Here is a 22,372-nt window from a genome sequence, read left to right on the forward strand (position 1 = left end):
CATCTAGAATCAGTACCCCATTCCTGTTTTCTCCTAATATCCCTTGATTCCATTACCCCTAAAAGCTATATCCATCTCTTTCTTGAAAACTTCCAGTGAACTTTTTTCACACAGAGAGTGGTGAATCTCTGGAACTCCCTGCCACAGAGGGTAGTCGAGGCCAATTCATTGGCTATATTTAAGAGGGAGTTAGATGTGGCCCTGGTGGCTAAGGGGATCAGAGGGTATGGAGAGAAGGCAGGTATGGGATACTGAGTTGGATGATCAGCCATGATCATATTGAATGGCGGTGCAGGCTCGAAGGGCCGAATGGCCTACTCCTGCACCTAATTTCTATGTTTCTATGTTTCTATGAATTGGCCTCCACTGCCTTCTGTGGCAGAGAATTGCACAGATTCACAACTCTCTGGGTGATAAATGTTTTTCCTCAGCTCAATTCTAAATGGCCTACCCCTTATTCTTAAACTGTGACCCCTGGTTCTGGACTTCCCCAACATCGGGAACATTTTGCCTGCATGTAGCTTGTCCAATCCCTTAATAATTTTATATGTTTCTATAAGATGCCCTTTCATCCTAATTTCCAATGAATATACAGTGCCCTCCATAATGTTTGGGACAAAGACCCATCATTTATTTATTTGCCTCTGTACTCCACAATTTGAGATTAGTAATTGAAAAAAAACACATGTGGTTAAAGTGCACTTTGCCAGATTTTAATAAAGGCCATTTTTATACATTTTGGTTTCACCATAGAGAAATTACAGCGGTGTTCATACATAGCCTCCCCATTTCAGGGCACCATTATGTTTGGGACACAGCAATGTTATGTAAATGAAAGTAGTCATGTTTAGTATTTTGTTGCATATCCTTTGCATGCAGTGACTGCTTGAAGTCTGCGATTCATGGACATCACCATTTGGTGGGTGTCTTCTCTTGTGATGTTTTGCCAGGCCTGTATTGCAGCCACCTTTAGCTTATGCTTGTTTTGGGGGCTAATCCCCTTCAGTTTTCTCTTCAGCATATAAAAGATATGCTCAATTGGGTTCAGATCGGGTGATTGACCTGGCCACTCAAGAATTGACCATTTTTTAGCTTTGAAAACTCCCTTGTTACTTTAACAGTATGTTTGGGATCATTGTCTTGCTGTAGAATGAACCGCCAGCCAATGAGTTTTGAGGCATTTGTTTGAACTTGAGTAGATAGGATGTGTTTATACAGTTCAGAATTCATTATGCTACTACCATCAGCAGTTGTATCATCAATGAAGATAAGTGAGCCAGTACCTTCAGCAGCCATACATGCCCAGGATATAACACCCCCACCACCATGTTTCACAGATGAGGTGGTATGCTTTGGATCTTGGGCAGTTCTTTCTCTCCTCCATACTTTGCTCTTGCCATCAATCTGATATAAGTTAATCTTCGTCTCATCTGTCCATAAGACCTTTTTCCAGAACTGTGGTTGCTCTTTTAAGTACTTCTTGGCAAACTGTAACCAGGGCATTCTATTTTTACACCTAACCAGTGGTTTGCATCTTGCAGTGTAGTCTCTGTATTTCTGTTCATGAAGTCTTCTGCGGACAGTGGTCATTGATAAATCCACACCACACCTTTATTCTTGTTTCTCAGTCTCATAATGGCTTCTTTGACTTTCATTGGCACAACTTTGGTCCTCATGTTGATAAACAGCAATAAAAGTTTCCAAATGTGATAGAAAGACTGGAGGAAAGACTAGGTGCTGAGAGCTCTCTTATACCTGCATTACGAAGGCAATTAAACACACCTGAGCAATTACAAACCCCCGTGAAACCATGTGTCCCAAACGTGATGAAGCCCTGAAATGGGGGAACTATGTTTAAACGCAGCTGTAATTTCTACACGGTGAAACCAAAATGTATAAAAATGGCCTTTATTAAAATCTGACAATGCGCACTTTAACCACATGTGATTTTTTCTCTTACAAATCTCAAATTGTGGAGTAAAGAGGCAAATAAATTAATTATGGGTCTTTGTGCCAAACATTATGGAGGGCACTGTAAGCCCAGTCGATCCATTCTTTCATCATATGTCAGTCCCGCCATCCCGGGAATTAACCTGGTGAACCAATGCTGCACTCCCTCAATAGCAAGAATGTCCTTCCTCAAACTAGGACACCAAAAGTGCACACAATACTTCAGGTGCGGTCACACCAGGGCCCTGTACAACTGCAGTAGGACCCTGCCTGCTGTACCTGCATGCTTACTTTCAGTGACAGATGTACAAGGACACCCAGGTCTCATTGCACCTCCCCTTTTCCTATTCTGACATCATTCAGATAATAATCTACCTTCTTGTTCTTGCCACCAAAGTGGATAACCTCACATTTATCCACATTATACTGCATATGCCAGGCATCTGCCCAATCACCCAACTTATCCAAGTCACCCTGCAGCCTCATCGCATCCTCCTCGCAGCTCACACTGCCACCCAGCTTTGTGTCATCTGCAAACTTGGAGATGTTACATTTAATATCTTCGTCTAAATCGTTTATATTGTAAATAACTGGTGTGCTAGCACTGAGCACTGCCTGCCATTCTGGAAAGGACTTGTTAATTCCTACGTTATGCTTCCTGTCTGCCAACCAGTTCTCTATCCATGTCAATACCCTAACCCCAATACCATGTGCTCTAATTTGGCATACTAATCACTAATTTTGCAATCAACAAATTGTCTGAACTTTCTAAATTTAAATTACTCTTCAGCAGGTATTCTTCATAGGAAGGAGTCAGAAGATGCCTGCAGCCCCATGACATCTACCCATTCTGCATAAGTAGGATCTCTTTGTAGGATTCATCTTTTTTTTTCTTTCTTCATTGACCAGTCAATTTTCCAGTCAGCTTGAGGTACAGATTTCAGGAATAACTGATAATTTCAAAGTATATTTAAATTATTATCCAATGTTAGGCTTTGAAGATGTGGAGCAAGCCTGATAATACAGAAATCCCCACCATTTGGGGTTTGCACACTTTAATCAAGGTATATACTGTATAACTGTAAAATCCCTTCAGACTAGAGTATATTCTCATTCTCAACATGTGCCTGCTAATTTCACAAATGGTCAGTTTGCTTAAATAGCTTTATTGTTAAAGGGAAAAAACACTGGACCTTAGTTTTATTTGTGAAAATAATAAATAAGCAGAGGTTAAATGACCAGGGTAGTACTCCAGAGATTCATGGACCAGAATTTAAATCCCACCATGTAATTTAAGTTTAGTTAATAAACTGGAAATTGGGATCAATGCACCAACTGGTCTTCACAATGACCATATAAACTTCTAGGTTATCATAAAAATCCAACTGGTTCACAAATGTTCTTCAGAGGTGGAAGCAAGCCAGCCTTACCCTTTTGGCTGACAAGCGATTCAGGACCCATCTTCTGACCAGTACTATTTTCAAGAACACAATTCAACACCACCTTTGCAGGGGTAATTAGAGAAGGGCTATACATGCTGGCCTTGGCAAAAACATCCAGATCTTGAATATGTATAGATAAAAAATAAACCTTTCTGCAAAAGGGTTACCTGTGCACACCGACAAAGGCTTCTTGGATCCAAGAAGGAGAAGATGTATAAAGCCAGCACTCTGGGAAGGAAACATGTAAAGTCCAAAGCTTCCATTGGAACTCTACTGCGCAAATGTTGCTCACAAAACTTCAGCTGGGAGACGGAGCATCTTTTAAACAGATCAAGAAGAATCTTGCGACGCTGTGTATCAGTCCACTTATCAAACTGTGTAAGGATGTGAAGGAATGTAAAAACATTTATCAATGCAGTAATATTAGATGCCATCCAAACTGCTGTGACCAATGAAGGTCCTCCCCAAGTTACAACAGTCACCTCAAGATACAACAGGCAACTCAGTTCTCAAGTAGGAAATATGGTTGCCCTGCAATATATTTAAATGATAAATAGGCCAACCAGGGGCAACATGTAGTTAAATCCCGGCGTTTAATTCAACCAATCAGATATTTCAGCAAGTTGCAATAATATTGCTGCAAACAGGTTCCCACATGACAGAAGATGCCTGCATCCCTACGGCAGCTGCCAAATTCATCCGCCAGTCTTACATATGTTCTTTTGTAAATATGGGCTGAACATACATCTGGCATTCATAACCTAGGGAGGACCTGTATACATTAAAAACAATATGCTACCACTCTCCACCTTCCCTTTTTTTCTCTTTCTCCTGTGCTCTAAACTATTTTTTTTTGTTCTCTCCTCTTTTTAATTCTTTCATCTCCAGCTCCTTACTTCTAATCTTGGTTTCTTTTTTGTTCTATCCCCCTATCTACTACCTTACTCTTTTCTCCCTTTCTCCCTTTCTCCCCTCCATACTTTAACCTTCCCCTCAAATCCACCACTTCCTTTTCTATATTTCTCATTCCCCCACGCAGCTCTGCCACAACACCTCATTTCCTCACCCCTCATCTAATTCTCCTTTCTCCTCTTATTTTCTTCTTCGGCCTCCCATTTCCCTCTCTCTGCACACGGCTATCATCCACCACCTCCCATGAGCAAAGCAATGGGTGATTAGATTGTAACTTGCTGAAGATAAAAATGAATTTAAAAATGTAATCATAATTTAGAAACTCACTCAAAAAAGGAATTGGTTTTTCATTAAAACAAATTTTGAACCCTCTGCTTTCTTTTTTCTCCATGTAATGTATCAACTACACTTTGTGGACAGTAGGCTGAAATATACCACACAGAGCTGAGTGCATTGACAAATATATTTATGTGGCATACTTCACTCAAATGACAATTAATAAGCACATTCACGTGAAGATTAATAAGAGTAAATTACATGTCTCAATAATTTAACAGGAATGATGCGTTGCAGTTCTGAATTGAGGTGATTAAGAAAGTTCACTTTGTCTTTGGTCTAAACCAAGTTAGCCTAAACTCTGCCGGGAGGTTGAGTCATTTGGTTTCAGTCCTAGGATGAAGTATAGGTATTGAGTGATCATCGAACGCTAACTTCATCCACATTGCGCTCACTTGGGAGAAATATAAAAAGGAATATGCCTCTCAGAACTACAGGCTAGCAGAAAAGGAAGAGGTAGAGGTGAACCCCAGTTCCATATCACACAAACACAATGAGTTAGAACCTTCTGACGAATGTGTTCTTTTTCCATTGCTGTACCATGCATTTAGAAAATCTGCCACCAAGTCTGAGCAATTACAGTAGCTATAATAGATGACATCATCAATAGCATGAGTGAAGCCTTAAACATGTTTCAAATTCACCTCCTCGTGCAGCTAACACTGAGAAAATCAAAAACAATGCTCAATTCTTGATCAGTATCGAGTTAAGCAATCTCATATTATAACAGAAAGCTAGAGTGGGGATTTATTAAGGGGAGTGCCTTAGCAAAAAATATTTGATGTTAGCAGTTAGGAAAAAGCAAGATTGACAATGGATAGCCTTTGGAGAAAGGCTGATCATTATCAACCATCTTCCTTAGAATATACTCTTTACAACTCCACCTTTTCCAATTAACACCTCAACTCTAAGGTAACGATAAAGATGACTGAATTACAGTTCCGTATTCATCACACTCCGTTGCTCCATGTTGAAATCATTGTTGAACTTCCTCAATGTTCTCTGAGAAGAAAACATTGTTCTGGTGGAGGTTGGGAGGTTGAGTCATTTGGTTTCTCTTCAAAGCCATCAATTGCTTACTAATACATCTATGATAATCCCAAAGTGCCCCCCTTTTCTGATTCACATTTGTTATCCAATGTAGCTATTCCTGTTCCATATTTTTTTGCAATCTCCCCTTCTCTCCAGTCAACCCCTAAATCTTATTGTAGCCTCTGCAAACAAGAAGCTCACATTTTACTTGTGACATAAATTGTTGCTCCTGTCTAAATGCTTTGTCTTTCTCCTCGGAGAGATTCAGAAGAGGCAATTGCCCAGGAGGTTACTTTCCAATGAGGTGTTGCAAAGGGCAGGGATAATAATGGATTGTTCTGCAGTCATTTACAGTAAACCTTCAATAATTCAGCATTATCAGTATTTATTGGTGTCATACGGGTAAATTTTACAGATTAGGTGAATGTTATTTAAGAAGTCTGATGAGTTTATAAGGAGTGCTGGGGAAAAGACTCTGCTGAATTTAAAGAAGTGTAGGAAATTAATAATAATAATAATGGATGGGATTTATATAGCGCCTTTCTAATACTCAAGGCGCTTTACATCGCATTATTCATTCACTCCTCAGTCACACTCGGTGGTGGTAAGCTACTTCTGTAGCCACAGCTGCCCTGGGGCAGACTGACGAAAGCGTGGCTGCCAATCTGCGCCTAAGGCCCCTCCGACCACCACCAATCACTCACACACACATTCACACACAGGCAAAGGTGGGTGAAGTGTCTTGCCCAAGGACACAACGACAGTATGCACTCCAAGCGGGATTCGAACCGGCTACCTTCCGGTTGTCAGCCGAACACTTAGCCCATTGTGCCATCTGTCTTGGTGAATTAAAAGGAGCTTTGGTGAATTGAGCCTTGGTGAATTAAAAGGAGCTTGAGAATGGGTTTGTAAGGAATGCCGGAAACAGAGCCCTGATGAGTTCAAAGAGACCATGAGAAACAGGGCACAGGTGAGCTTATGAGATGGGTGGGAATGGGCCTCTGATGCATTTATATGGAATGCTGGAAACAGGGCTCTGGTGATTGAGTTTAAAAGGAGAAAGGGAAACAGGGCCCTGATTAGTTGTATATATATACGACAGCATGGTCTTCTTACCCATTTCCCTAGTAGTTCTCCTCTTTCTCCAAAGACCTGTTAGAGAAGCGAAATAAAGAATACATTAAAGAATCTCTGTTTCTTAATATCAGAAATGTCTAAAGCAGTGTCTTTGAAATATTTCAAGATTCTGTCTATTTTCATGTACTTTATAAATGGTCATGCTGAAGAAATCCAGAGCCTTTACCTTTAACTACCAAACACAGCTGTAAACATCTTGCATAATAAACAGCATCCAGAATAGCTATACATAGGCTTTTCACATTGAAACATTGTGTGAAAATAACAAGGAATCTAATTTCATTAACATATTTGATAAAATCACATCTTTAGGAATATAGTCACATAGCATAGCTCCAACTGGAAATAACTCAAGTTCTCACAGCATTCCTATCAGTCTGACATTCCTATCAGCAAGATCAAGTCAGTTCCATTCCACTCTTCCAGCAATGTAACACTCATATGGTAACCTTACTTAATTTTGAACTTTTCTCACAGACACAGTAATGACTACATGAGAAATTAAAGGTTGCTGATTATAAGAGTAAATATACACCATATATCACTGGCAGTCATGATAATAGTAAGATTAAACGAGAACTTACCAGTTTGAAGTTTGATCTTTATTTTATGAGGAGTTACGGTGAGCGATTACGTGAAGAAGTCCCGCCAGGGTGCATGCGCATCAATCTTCAAAACAGCGGCGTAAAATCACAGTAACTATAGTCAAAGTAATATAGTAAGACTCAGAAGACTAGAACTACCAGATGATCTTTGCGATTATGAGGGCCGGGGGCGGAGGGCACGTAATCGCTCACCGTAACTCCTCATAAAATAAAGATCAAACTTCAAACTGTTAAGTTCTCGTTTAATCTTACTATTTTACTTCGGAGTCACGTGAGTGATTCCGTGAAGATTTCAAAGCACTGTGATTTCATGCCGTAGAACCGATCCATACGACACACTGCTTCAGTTGACAGAGGATAAACAAATAATGTATTCAACATAGCTTGAGTTATATTGATTATTATTTTAACAAACAGAAAAATAACGATCCCTCTCTCCCAGGGGAAATTATAAAACAGAACCCAAAATGGTGTGCCCAAATCCTTCAGTTGTGAGAACAGGTTTGTTGTAAAACATTTGAAAAGTTCCTTCATTGGATAATCTTGCGGCCCTGAGGATTTGCTCTAAAGGGATGTCCAGTGCCCTCGCTGCGGATGTTGATGCCGCCCTGGTGGAGTGAGATTTAAACACATCAGTGTCCACTCCAGCACAATCCAAAACTTGTTTCAGCCACCTAGAAATGGTCTGTACCGACACTTTTTCATGAGTTTTTTTGTGGCTGATGAGCATCGTTGTTTCGGAGCCTCTAATACTCTTGGTGACCTCAATATACTGACGTAAGTGCGTAACCACACATAGTCGCAGGTCAATGGGGTATGCCATAAACTGATTTTGATCCCGGACGACCCTGGCCTGCTTTGTTTGATTAGATCATAAACATAAAATATAATATTATTTACAGAAGAAACCATGCTGTCCAGTCTTAGCTTTTGTAATGTCTGGACCCGTTGCGCTGGAACAAGCGCCATCAACACGACCACTTTAAGTGTTAGTTTTTGGAAAGACAAAGATGTAATTGGAGCCCATTGACGAAGTAGTGTGAGAACTATGCTCACATCCCATATTTCCGTATATCTAGGTCTAGGAGGGTTCATGTTACAAAATACCCTTCATAAATCGAGACATCAATGGGTGAGATCCAACAGAATGTTGTCCCGATCTCTGCCGTAAATAGGAGGACAATGCACTCCTAGCACTATTAATGGCACTGTAACTTAATTGCTCATCAAAATGTAATGTGGCAAGGAACTCCAATACATTAGATATGCTTGCAGTATGGTAATATTTGACTGTAAGCAGAACATCTCCCATTTCTTAATATGAGATACATATTGTTTCTTAGTACTATCCCTCCAGGCCGCCGTAATCACATCCACTGTACGACCTGATAGTCCGAGCCCCTGGAACGGTCTTTTCAGAATCTGCAAATCAACAAATTAAAACGTTATGTAAAGGGTGATTCTCTCCCATCACAGGGTGAACCAATAAGTTGCTACATTTGGGGATAACCATAAATGGCTGAGTCATTAGTCTCAGAACCAGTGGGAACCATGGTTGTGTGGGCCAGTCGGGGACTACCAAAACGCCTGAAGCGGAGTCCTGCTCAATTTTATTGAGACATCGACTGATGAGGCAGAATGGGGGAAAAGCGTAGAAAAACATACCTCCCCAGTGTAACGAGAATGCATCCACCGCTACTGCCCCTGGATCCGGTTCCCATGAGACATATCTTGGTACCTGGTGATTCAGTCTGGATGCAAATAGATCAATGTCTGGTAACCCAAATTGGGTAACAACTCTTTATAAAAATTTGGATTCAGCATCCATTCTATGTTGTCATTAAATTTTCTTGACCTAGTATCTGCCACCATGTTGTCTCTACCTGGTAACTATATATAGCTGAGACCCAGATGTTTCTTGCGATGCACCAATGCCAAATGAGGTTAGCCAGATTATCACATGATAATGACTTAATTCCACCCATGTGATTGATATATGCCACTGCTGTGGTGTTATCAATCTGGAGCTGAACGTGTAAATCATGTATTGTTGAACAGTATGCTTTTAACCCATAGAATGCTCCCAACATTTCTAAATAGTTGATTCCATGTAACTGGAGGATTACTGCCTCCTGCTCATTCCATCTGCCTCCACATCTAGAGTTGGTATCAGTGGCTCCCCATCCGAAGGCACTCACATCAGTTTGCAAAACGACTGAGGGTTGATTAATCAGAATGTTACTAGAACAACGTGAGACATTTGTTATCCACCACTGTAATTCAGTGATAGCTTCAACTGGCAACTGCATTGGTCTATCGAAATGACCTGCATGTTCTTTGAGTGCTTGTTCCTGGGCTCGTTGCAAATTTTGATAATGTAAAGGCCCAAATTGTACTCCAGGGATGGCCACCACTAGTTTACCAATAACACTAGCCACTCTTCGGATGGAGGGCTGCTGTTCATTAACCAAATTGCTGCAAGCTTCTATTAATTCTAACCTTTTGGCTCTAGGCAGTGTTACTGACATTTTAATTGAATCTATGGTGAACCCCAAATAATCAATGTTAGTTGATGGCTTCAACTTGGATTTGGTTGGGTGGATGAGGAACCCCAACCTCTCGAACATCTGTCTGGTGACTGACACAGAAGATTCCACTTCTTCCTGTGTGTTACCTATAATCAAAACATCATCCAAGTATGCCATTACAATGTGATTCTGTGCCCGGAGTAGTCCCAATATTGGTTTCAACAGTTTTGTAAATAACCTAGGGGCTGAGGTTAACCCATTAGGTAAAGCTTCAAACTGCCACATTTGTCTCATCTACGGTATTTGTAATGCATTGGTACTGAATAATATGCATCTTTCAGATCTATACTTGCATATAACATCCTTTAGAAACCAATTGTTTAGCAGTAATGAATGTTTCTATTTTAAAATGTTTATACTGGACATAGGCATTCAGTTGGGTTAGATCAAGGATGACCCGACACCCACCATCCTTCTTTTGCCTGGGAAATATATTAGACACAAACTGCTGAGTCTCATGCACTGTTTTTTCAATTACCCCTTTGGTGAATAATGTTTCAATTTCATTATTAACTTGTAAAGTTTCTGGTTTTGAAAAGATCAATTTCCGGCTTGGTGTATGTTGAGTTGGTGGATTTAAATCTCAAATAAACTCAATTTGGAACCCCTGAATGCTGTCCAGTATAAACGGATCTGATGTTATGCAGCACCATTCATAGTAAAACAATTGAAATCTGCCACCCACTGGTGACTGGTGTATAGAGGATATGTCCTGGACAAGTCCAACTGCTCGTACGTCCATGGTTCCTGGGTACCTTTGCCTCCGTATTTTTAGTGGAGTAAACGCTGGTACCCTTGGCCAATAACGTACTGATGGGAATCCATGGCTTGTCCCTTGCCCTGCTCCTGTGTCTGTGACCCTTTTGAATGGGTATGACCGACGAGGCTGCATCCTGCTGATTGGATGTGCTTTTATAAGGTCGACCGTTTTAGCTTCATCTGCCAAGTCCTTGACCTGTTTTGCCAGGCCTTCTCCAAACAGGTAGTTTGGCGGCTGTACGTTGGATGATTTGCATAATGCTGCAAATTTTGGATTTAATGTCGGCTTAATGGCATTTTTCCTCAGGCAATTTATTTCAAATTGAGCGTTACACAGAAGGGCCAACGTATCCTGCTGTGTCTCTGTTAACGGTGTGCCTTCCACTGACCGCCCGAATGACGTTATGCCTGAACCAATAAATATTAAAACCTTTTGCAGCCTTATTTCATGAGATTGCCTAGTTACCCCCATTTGGCCCCAGATGGCCTGATTCACGGTGGGCACTTTTAGCGATGCACAATTTACAGGTGTTTCATTTTTTTTATGGTTTCCTCCATCATTGAATCTTGGAGCTGGTGAGAGGCCATATAATTGATGTTATTGGCCAGATTTTCTTCCATGGCTTCACCAGTTCCTGCCGGTATGGCGAATTTACAAGCCACATCCGGCACACCTGGAGCGATGCTCTTGTGCTTTGGGGTATGTTCTTCGGCTATACACCCAACTTCAGGGTCAATCGCATACGGCCCTGGCTCTCCCTCTTCATATATGAGGGAGGAATCATGCAGCCCTTCTCAAGGCGCTGCTGGTATGGGCCCCAATGCAGACCCATGGATGACATGTTCATCCTGCTGATATAGGTCAGCCCTGTATTTCCCTCTGCTGGAGGTTGCCGCCGTGGTCTGATGGCGTGCCCCTTGAGTATATAACTCACCCTGGAAGGCGTCATGCTGGAGCATACTTTCTACTAGATGCTGTATATTGTCCAGCCGTCCCCAGACATCTTTCATTGTAGGAGGAGTGTCCTCTTGGCCCGACTCATCTGAGTCCACAGGCCTTACAGATTTTCTCTTTGCCTTTCTCCCGACTGGAGTGGCAATGGTGCTCTGTGTTGGCACCGAGGTTGCTGCCGCTGGCTGATCTGCCGGCAGCTTCGGAGGTGAGGCAAGTGCCCGCCCGCTCCCGTGGTCTGATAGGGAGATTTTCCAGGCGGCGCGTCTCGGCCTCCCTCTCATTGCCATTTTCACGCAGAGTTCTGTAAATCCTGCCTTACAGAACTCTAACCGCTTGCAATAAAGTTTTTAAAAACTTACCTGCGAGTTTTTAACTTACCGCTGGTGGAGTTGCGCTCTCCAGCCCGTTTCTGCGCCATGCGTCTGACGTAAATGATGCGCATGCGCCCTGGCGGGACTTCTTCACGGAATCACTCACGTGACTCCGAAGTAAAATCCACTTTACAAAACACATGCTGAACGAAGGGATGCAAATTCTACCTCGAAAAAAGGCTGTATACCATGAATTATTTAATAGCATATCCTTCTGGTAATTTAAAATCCCACCCACTTGCCTTTTCATTGGTAGGCTGATGGTTCAGGGGTGTCCATGTGCTCATCTTTGTTTGCATTTTAGGACCGTTCATGATCTTCAATGGTGCAAATGTCATTTTGAATTATTTAAACTTTAAAGCTTTTCCTTCATGCGTTAACTCACTACATTCAAATTGAATCTGAAAGACAGAATATTATTACATAAATTATGACGCAGCCAGCAATTATGGAATCTGGTGTATTTTCAGATTTCAATAGAAGAGTTTGACCCGAAACGTGGCCTATCCATGACTGCCAGTATATTACCTCACCTGCTGTGTTATTCTAGCACTTTGTGTTCCATGCAAGATTCCAGCATCTGCAGGTCCTTGTGTCTCCAAAATTTCCCATCACCAAGGGCAAAGACGGCTGTTTAGAGAAGGGGGGGACTTACTATTATGAAATATAGTTGAGATGAATATCATAGATTGATTAAAGTGAAAACTGGATAAATATGAATAAGACAAGAACTGGCAATAATGCTAAAAGGGTTAAATCTGGAGAGAGGGAAAGTGATTTTCATGGAGCATAAATACTGGTACAGACCAGATGGGTCAAATGGGCTTTTTCTCCACTAAAAATAAATATTATGGATTTAATACTTGTCTATTTACCCAATTTCTATACCAAACTGAAAGATGACTTCAGATGGGTCTGATCACACCTGACAAATATCATGGATAGACATGATAAAAATTCACCTGGACCATTTCCGGCATCTCCCTACCGTTTCTAGATCTCACCATCTCCATCGCAGGCAACAGGCTACTGACCGACATCTACTACAAACCCACTGACTACCATTGCTATCTTGACTACACTTCTTCCCACCCTGCATCCAGTAAGGACTCTTGGGAGACCTCCCCCCTCGACTCCATCCAAGGACCCAATCAGTCTTTCCATGTGAGGCAGAGGTTCACCTGCACTTCCTCCAACCTCATCTACTGCATCTGCTGTTCTAAGTGTCAACTTCTCTACATCGGCGAGACCACGAGCTTCGCTGAACACCTCCACTCACTCCGTGTTAATCAATCTGATCGCCCTGTTGCTCAGCACTTCAACTCCCCCTCCCAATCTGACCTTTTTGTCCTGGGCCAGTGAGGCCCAGTGCAAATTGGAGGACCAGCACCTCATATTTTGCTTAGGTAGTTTACACCCCAGCAGTGTGAACATTGACCTCTAATTTTAGATAGCCCTTGCTTTCTCCCTCCTTCCCCTCCCCCCTCCCAGTTCTCCCACTAGTCCTACTGTCTCCGCCTACTTCCTTTATTTTTCCCGCCACCCCCCTCACCCCCAGTCTGAAGAAGGGTCTCAACCCGAAACATCGCCTATTCCTTCTCTCCATAGATGCTGCCTCACCCGCTGAGATCCTCCAGCATGTTTTGTCTACATTCGATTGTTCCAGCATCTGCAGTTCTTTCTTAAAAATATCATGGATAGTCTTGATGCCAATCGGGAAGCCTCAGCCTGCCTTTTCAAGCATATCCTATTGTGTTTGGCAGCAGCATGAAATTGGAAAATAGCTCCATTGCTTTGACAGCACTCAAAATAGTGGCAGTGAAATCTTCTATATTGTAGTTCAAATCCACATTCATTAGTAATTTGACATCTTACTTAAAATTCTACTTATACCAATGGTGATCCAAAATAGAACATGATACTGAATAAGACCTACATTGGAAGTACTATGTCATGTGCTGAGGCAAACTTTAGCTTTTTGGTTTTCTTTTTATTGTATTTTGTTTTGTACTTGGATTTTGCTTCCTGGGTTTCTGAGCAATTTAGTGTTGTTTCAGGATTTTTCAATTTATTGTTTTCTACTGATTTCCAGCTCAAAACAATGAGCTTCTAGTTCAATCATCTATGATGCCAGAGCCTTGGGATGAATTGAAAGGAAATTTGCTGGTGCCAATGCAAATCATGTTTTAATGTGTGAAATATGGCAGCTCAGACATTGTTTGCATGTGCTAGAGTTACTAGATTTAATTGCTGACTCAGAAGTGAGAGTGTTACCGATAAACTAGCTGAGTTCCCTAACTGTAAAGATTCTGTCCAGATGCATTATCTGGAAACATGCTAGGCAAGACATTAAAATAATTGTGTTTTGCTCTTTATATCTTTAAAAGCTTTTAACAAGCAATCGAGTTAGTCGTTCCCCTCTGTACTTCTCCCATATCTTTGCTTTTTTTTCATATTTATTCTACCTTTGAAAAGTCCAATCAAATCTGTATCAGCCCATCTACCAGTGTCTTCCAAATGCCAATTTATCATTGTGTAACAAAATCCTCATATTGGCTCTCATTATTTTACTAATCACTTAATCTAAAACATTAATGACTTTAAATGGCCTAAACATTCTCTGCTCTGAAGAAAACAATGCCATCTTCTCCAGTCTCTCCACCCTGTCAACCCTTATTTCTGGACCCTCTCCAACTTTGTGTCCTTCCTGGAGTGATGTAGGATTTGGATGCAGTACTTCAGTTTTATCCGTGGTTTTACCATGCCCTGCTTTGCTCCCACCCTCAAGGATAATGCACACCAAAGTCTCCCTCTTCTTGCACCTCCATTTGAATTATTTAGCATTACTGTCTATTCTTCATGTCAAACATATCAGTTAACATTTGTCTGGTTTGAATTTCATCCACAATGTCTATCTTCTTTCTAAGACTATTAATATTTTCCTCACTATCATCTGCGAATTTTGGAATTGTAGTGGACTGACAAAGATGCATCCAAAAGAAAACGTAAAGCAAAGGATGCCACAGAAAAATGCTTCACTTTCTAAGACTATTAATATTTTCCTCACTATCATCTGCGAATTTTGGAATTGTAGTGGACTGACAAAGATGCATCCTAAAGAAAACGTAAAGCAAAGGATGCCACAGAAAAATGCTTCAACAAAATTTTGTGGAAAGGACAGAGATGCTACAAGGAAGTCAGGGGGATATTACTGGCGTCAAACCTAGCCAGGCGACAGGACGATTTACCGAGAAGCAGCCAACCTGGGCCCCCAAGGCAGCAACAGAACAGCGCGAATCTCTTGGGCCACGGCGATGGGACGCAGGAAAGCAATTATACAGAAGAATATCTGCTCCACCCCCTCCTCCTCGCTCACTGCTGCCCCAGGGGTCCCAACAGCAGGCAAGCTTACATTAGTTGCATTCCTGTCACTAGAACTACCTAGCCGAAACCATGACCCTGCCACTGTCTCACCGTCTGAAGAAGGGTTTCGACCCGAAACGTCGCCTATTTCCTTCGCTCCATAGATGCTGCTGCACCCGCTGAGTTTCTCCAGCAATTTTGTGTACCTACTGTCTCACCTCCGTTTTGTCCGACGCCAACCGGTGCCACCGATGCCTGGGGGGGGGGGGAGGGCAGCCTCGCTTCGTTTCTATGGCAACAGCCTCCGGCCGCCACCCGGCGCCCAACGGACCAATAGAGGCTTCACTTTGCCGTCACGGGATCGGAGGAGCTGGAACGCGTTTCCCGGGTGACGAGTATCGCCGCTTGCCATTCGCCACGTCCTCGCAGCCAATCAGGCCTCGTGTGGGAGCTGTAGTGCTGGGCAAAGACCGGGGGGTCAGTAGGCAGTCGGCTAGTGGCCGGGGGATGAGGAGGATGTTGGTGCTTTGCAAATGGTGAGTGAGGGGAGGAAGGAGGCGAAACGGATGGTTGTGTTGCCGGTGATGTGGATGCGGTTAGCCGGAGTAATGTGGCCTTGAGTTTGATCGGGTGGGGGCTTCTTTCCCTTCTTTGGGTTGGCGAGGAGACGGTGATGGCTGGAGAGAACGCGTCGGGCTGCAAAGGGGGAGGGAGGGGGCGTGTGGAGGGGGTGCGGGGATGGGGAGAGGGGGTGCGTGGTAGGTGAGGGGTGAAGGGGGTGGGAAACCTGAGGCTTTTGGTCTTGTAGCCGAAACAGTCAGGGATTGTATTTTATAATGTCCGTTAATCCCAGTTAATTTACCTGTTTGGAGTTTATTCCCTTCGTTTACTGAATTGATGACAATGGTGTGGATGGCGCTTCAGTCGGAGTTTGGCTTTCGTTCGTAGAACGTGTCCCCTGCTTTACGCATCCCCTCTGCTCAAGAAAAACGGCTACCACACTGTTTTTATTTTGCGACTGGTTTGTTTTTCAACCCATTTCTTCCTCAAATCTGTTATGCTTTTCATGTTTCTTTTGAATGACCGAAATGTTATGGGCGCGACCAAATCTGCAGTTATGGTGAAGCGGCAATGTGTCTTATCCCTTCAAATGCTTCAATGTACTCGTATTATTTGGTTGGGCAAGTGACCGAAGAAGAGGGAAATGTAATATAGACAGTAATAAGAATAAGAATTTTGATTATTCTGTATCCTCTTTTTTTTTTTTAATTTCTATATTGCACTACTACTACGGACTGACGCAAAACTGCATTTCGTTGTACCCATACTCAGTATTTGTGCAATGACATTAAAGTTGAATTGAATTGAAAGAACAATGAATCGGCACTAGATAGAAAATATTGATATTTAACATTTATAGAATAAGGTAAAGGGGCATCAGCTATGTGCAATGTTTAGCCTGTTAGATTAAGTGATGTACAAGACTTCAGGTTGTGCTAAGAGGTGGACCTGCCTGTGACCCTTTCTAGATTTTTAAGAAGTTGATTGGGGAAGGCTCTTTGCAGGTATTGGGATGTCTGGTAAGTGGGAGACTCTTAAATGTAAGTTAGGGAAATTTCATGAGAAGGAACCACTGTGTGACATGGCTTTTTCAACTAAAAGAGGCATATGAGGTATTGGTGCATGGGATCATGTAAATTATTGAAGGGAATTCTGTGAGATAAGATCCACTTGTATTTGAAAGGCAAAGACTGATTAAGGATAGTCAGCATGGCTTTATGAATGGGGGAACTGTCTCAAATTTTAGTTTTTTGAAGAGATGACAGGAAGATTGAGGGCAGAGTGGTAAACATTGCCTACATTGACTTTAGCAAGTCCTTTGACTATATGGTAGGCTGCTTTGAAAGGTGATGTCACTTGGGATCCAGGCTAACCTAGCCAACTGGTTTGTCCATGGGGGAAAAAAAGTGGTGTCAGTGGGGAAGATACTTTGATTCGAAAGTGAAGAGAGAAAGATCTGGGGAAATATCTTACAACAATGTAAACATAAATAAAATTTCAAAGAAATTCCATCAGTTGCTGCAGAGAAAGGTGTAACTTTCCAGTCTTAATCCAAATTCTGTCAGTTATTTAAACATAATCCCGTGTGAACTCTTAAACATAAGAAACTTTTTGAAGTGTGCAGTGCTGCATGATGAAAATGAACCAGCGATCAGTGCATAGCAATGATCAGTTTCAATTAAAACTGTCAGTCAACTGAATTTCCAACCAATGCACAATGTCACCTGATATCATAAATCAAGTACCAAAAACTTGTTTAAAAAAAAAGCTCAGGGACAGTTACTGGTTGCAATGTCATCTTCTGTATGCCAGCTTGCGAGTTCACAAATGTGGGCCCAGAGATATGCTTCAAGTACAGCTATTTTCAAACGGGACTCAATATGGTCATGGAAGTGTTAAAATTCCCAGCTCTTTATATGGGGTACCTGAAGTTGTAAGAATTATTTTGCCATTTCTAGAATATTATGTGAGAAAGAACTTGGAGCTTAAACATTACTTTAAAATTGGTACAGTTCTGAACAATGCAGGTTCTGCAAGACATTTTACAGCTGTTGTTGTTGTACACCTTGCTGCCAAAAGCTTAATGCTTTCTTATTCCATGACATTTAATAAATATATCCACAATACATTGGCCTTTTATTTTTGAGGTGTTTATTGTGTTATCTTAACCAAATCTACCCTGGATACTGATGACAAACTTGAAACACCTTAAGTGTACTGTTAGACTTATACACGTCATAGATAAGTTATTTGATGTAGGGTCCTCGGCAGACGGACAATTTATTTTATAGGAATTAAGTCAATATTAGGTATTCATCCCATTTCTTGGCTCCAAATTTAGGGAGCCAGTAAATGTCACAAAAAACAAGTTTCTCATTATACCTGTAGATTGAGCCAATGCAAGCATTGGGAGTTTCTACAATAACAGCAATTAGGTCCTCACATTCCACATCGTCACATATCCATCTATAAAAAAAATGTTTTAATTGCAGAGCAATGATAAATAGCTTCTCAGTCTCTACAATTTGGGGTTTTACAGACTACACGTTGTGTACTGTTGGATGGTGAGAACAAAAAACGTTCAAATAATGATGTGGGTCTGATTCCTCCTTTCTCAGAGCAGTTTAAGAATAAATGGTAGGGCATTTTGAACGGAGAGGAGGAAATACTTTTTCACACAGAGTTGTGAGTGGAATTCTCTGCCTCGGAGGGCGGTGGAGGCTGGTTCTCTGGATACTTTCAAGAGAGAGCTTGATAGGACTCTTCAAGATAACGGAGTCAGGGGATATGGGGTGATGGCAGGAACGGAGTACTGATTGTGGATGATCAGCCATGATCACATTGAATGCGGATGCTGGCTCGAAAGGCCGAATGGCCTACTCTTGCACTTATTGTCTAGTTAGTGAGATTCTTGGTATGGCAGTAGCCTTCAGAATGATTTTCAATGTCCTGCGCTGGCATGGTTTTCAGCTCTGATTTCCAGCAAGTGATTCTTGTTGAAAATGTATTTAGAATGGATGCAGACAGGATTCTGCACAGCCTTCCATATTTGAAAATGACTCGTACTTAAGTTTCATTGGATGTCAAAGCAGATGCTGATGTGCTATTGTGTTAAGAGTTTCCTCTTAGAAGAGAATGACAATAGACAATAGGTGCAGGATTAAGCCATTCGGCCCTTTGAGCCAGCACCGCCATTCAATGTGATCATGGCTGATCATCCCTAACCCGTTCTTGCCTTCTCCCCATATCCTTAAGAGCCCTATCTAGCTCTCTTGCAAGTATCCATAGAACCGACCTCCACCGTCCTCTGAGGCAGAGAATTCCACAGACTTACAACTCTCTGTGAGAAAAAGTGTATCCTCGTCTCCGTTCTAAATGGCTTGCCCCTTATTCTTAAACTGTGGCCCCTGGTCCTGGACTCCCCCAACATCGGGAACATGTTTCCTGCCTCTAGCATGTCCAAACCCTTAACAATCTTATATGTTTCAATAAGATCCCCTCTCAACCTTCTACACTCCAGAGTGTACAAGCCCAGCCACTCCATTCTCTCCGCATGTGACAGTCCCGCCATTCCGGGAATTAACCTTGTAAACCTATGCTGCACTCCCTCAATAGCAAGAATATCCTTCCTCAAATTAGGAGACCAAAACCGCACACAATACTCCAGGTGTGGTTTCACTAGGTTTCACTAACTGCAGAAGGACTCTTTTGCTCCTATACTCGACGACTCTTGTTATAAAGGCCAATATGCCATTCACTTTCTTCACTGCCTGCTGTACCTGCATGCTTACTTTCATAGACTGATGAACAAGGAGCCCCAGATTCCATTGTACTTCTACATGCTAATGATATGGGCAATGATTATCTCCAAATGCTGAAGTTGCAGTTAGGAAGGCTGTCAAATATTCAATGGGATATAAATCATCTACTGAAATGGGATGAGAAATGGCAGATGTAGTTTAATTCGTGCAAATGTGAGGTTTTGCACTTTAGGAGATCGAATATTAGGGTTGATGGCAAGACCCTGAAGAGCATTGATGTGCATGATTGGAGTATTTAGTCTAAGAGTGAGGAAGTCATGATGCAGCCCTATAAGACTGGTTTGACTGCATTTGGAGTACTGCATGCACTTCTGGTCGCTCCATTGCAGAATGGATATGGAGGCTTTGGAGAGGGTACAGAAGAGGTTTACTAGAATTCGGCCTGGTATTAGCTATAAGAAGAGATCTGTATTGTTTTTTCTAGAACGTTGAGGAATACTTAGTAGAAATATATAAGATTATGAGGGGTACAGATAGTGTAGACAGTCAGAATTTTCTTCCCCAAGTGGAAATGCCACAGACTAAAGACATTGCTTTAAGGTGAGAGTTTGAAGAAGATCAGATTCAGATTCAATTTTAATTGTCATTGTCATTGTCATTGTCAGTGTACAGTACAGAGACAACGAAATGCATTGTGTGGGCAAGTTTTTTTACACCGGATGGTTGATGCCTTTTTTTTTTTACACAGGATGGTCGGTGCCTGGATGGTCTACTGCCAGGGATAGTTGTGGAGGTAGATACGATAGTGGCATTTAAAAGTCTTTTAGACAGGCATATGGATCATGTGCCTGGAAGATGAGATTAGTTTATTTTGGCATAATGTTGGACACACTTCTCCTGTGCTGTACATTTCTATATCTATATATATCTATATATTTTTTTGTTGTGTTTATTATTACAGGTGTAATGAATACTCTTGGTTTGGGAGAAGAATCGTGTGGCGTTGAATGAGTGTCACTGTTTGGGAATGCCTTTAATTCTGTGAAAGGGCCATATGGAGATTTTGCCTAACAGCAAAAGTGAACTGTTGACGGCCAATCTGGATTTTAACGGCCTGCTGAAGAATCAGTCTTCTTTGAGGAAGAAAAGGTTGCTGATTATTGTACCAGATGAATTCCAGAAAACCAAGGCAGAAACAGAAGTGGGAACAAATTTCAGCATTGAACTACGGAAGGGCTTGATCGAGCCAACAAAAGAGATTAGTAATCAAATGTTCAATTTAGCAAACCTGTTTCACTTCCACTAGCTTGAAAAGCATTGAACTTTAAAGATATGGCTGTGAATGTTAGGGTGATGCTATGGACCTTTTATGCAGTATTTGTACTCTTGGGGCAAGTTAATGGCCACAGTATGTTCGCTTGTGAGCCCATTTCTCTCCGATTGTGTCGTGACCTGCCTTACAATATGACTTTCATGCCAAATCTTCTAAATCATTATGATCAGCAGACTGCATCCCTGGCAATGGAGGTAAGTTGACTTCCTGTTTTTAGCTCTTCCAGCACAGCAAGCTTTTCTTTTGGTAAAAATCCAATGTGCTGAGTTATGAGTTTTGGATTTATTTTAACCTTTCATGTCTCTTCCTGTGGATTCATGTTGTCTGTTCAATTATGCTGATGTGATTGAAGGCGTAGAATTTGCCGCGGGTATTGTGGAATGAAATACTTAAATAGGTATGTTGTAAGATAAATATTTTGTAACTTTTATTCTTGTTCTTGAGGTAAATGTGGTCTTTGTGGCTCCTTGCGTGAAAGGTGAAGGCAGATTTCTGGTGTTTGAATAGAAGCATGGGGTTGGAAGCTCAGCATGAGATTAAACATGAGAATTCAGCACCTTGGGGCAGTGGCAGGAGGGGATAGAATTACTGCCAAAGATAGTTTTTGAGGTAAAATATTGGAATTTATTCTTCACATTAATTTCAATTGGGCAGTAAAGTCGTAACCCACCTGCTGTTTAAAGTTATGCATTTTTGTGGAACTAATTTTTCCATTATAAACAGCCATTGAGATTTTCTGTACATTGATGCAATATATTTATGCATGGATTTGTTTAATTTGTACTTTGCTTTTTCTAAGTATGCAATCTTATTAAGGGTTTGGGCAGTTCTAAGAGAACAAACAAGCTCAAAACTGAGATTTTAAATTAAACTTTGGAAAAAACAAATTTGTAATGATGGAAATCCAAATCATAAATGTGTCAGAAATACAAAAACAATCATTAAAAAAAAAAAAAAAAATAGGTTCATGTTCCTGGTTGGGACTGTTGATTATGTCTTTCATCTGATGAGAGGCCCTTGTTCTTTACCGTTTCAAAACTGTCGTTGGTTTCACTTGATAATTTAAAATTAATCAAACAAACTAATCTGTTTACTTTCCTATTGCCACCTGATGGTGTAAATCCTTTTGTATGATTTATAATTTAAACTATCAAATATTAGTTCGCCCAAGGCTGTCTTCTGTTGCTAGACCTTTGTTTTTGCTTCCTCTTCGGTCTCCTGTGGTGCAATCTCATCAAGCTTTTCTTTTCTTGCACCTGTGTGGTTT

The 22,372-nt window shown here is 41.5% G+C and overlaps 2 protein-coding genes across 6 annotated transcripts in view; one reads left to right on the forward strand and one right to left on the reverse strand.

Annotated features, from left to right (window-relative positions):
• Nucleotides 1-15,787, reverse strand: part of fbxo16 (F-box protein 16) — a 46,627-nt gene extending 30,840 nt beyond the window's left edge. For 3 of the 5 annotated variants that reach the window (XM_033021727.1, XM_033021726.1, XM_033021724.1), the window contains exons 1-5: nucleotides 15,669-15,786; nucleotides 12,621-12,717; nucleotides 12,330-12,488; nucleotides 6,789-6,824; nucleotides 3,560-3,766 (exon numbers count right to left, since the gene is read on the reverse strand). In XM_033021727.1, coding sequence (XP_032877618.1) covers nucleotides 3,560-3,766; nucleotides 6,789-6,824; nucleotides 12,330-12,425 — 339 coding nt within the window. In that variant the 5' untranslated portion in view covers nucleotides 12,426-12,488; nucleotides 12,621-12,717; nucleotides 15,669-15,786. Of the gene's footprint in view, nucleotides 1-3,559; nucleotides 3,767-6,788; nucleotides 6,825-12,329; nucleotides 12,489-12,620; nucleotides 12,718-15,668 lie in introns of all 5 variants that reach the window. The other 2 variants (XM_033021728.1, XM_033021725.1) reach the window with 2 other exon arrangements.
• A 106-nt stretch (nucleotides 15,788-15,893) lies between these two features.
• fzd3 (frizzled class receptor 3) overlaps nucleotides 15,894-22,372 on the forward strand; it is a 50,306-nt gene continuing 43,827 nt past the window's right edge. Inside the window, exons 1-2 of the mRNA XM_033021723.1 lie at nucleotides 15,894-15,986; nucleotides 20,734-21,299. Coding sequence (XP_032877614.1) covers nucleotides 21,105-21,299 — 195 coding nt within the window. The 5' untranslated portion in view covers nucleotides 15,894-15,986; nucleotides 20,734-21,104. The remainder of the gene's footprint in view (nucleotides 15,987-20,733; nucleotides 21,300-22,372) is intronic.

The sequence above is a fragment of the Amblyraja radiata genome, chromosome 5 (genome assembly GCF_010909765.2).
Source record: "Amblyraja radiata isolate CabotCenter1 chromosome 5, sAmbRad1.1.pri, whole genome shotgun sequence".
Lineage (NCBI taxonomy): Eukaryota > Metazoa > Chordata > Chondrichthyes > Rajiformes > Rajidae > Amblyraja > Amblyraja radiata.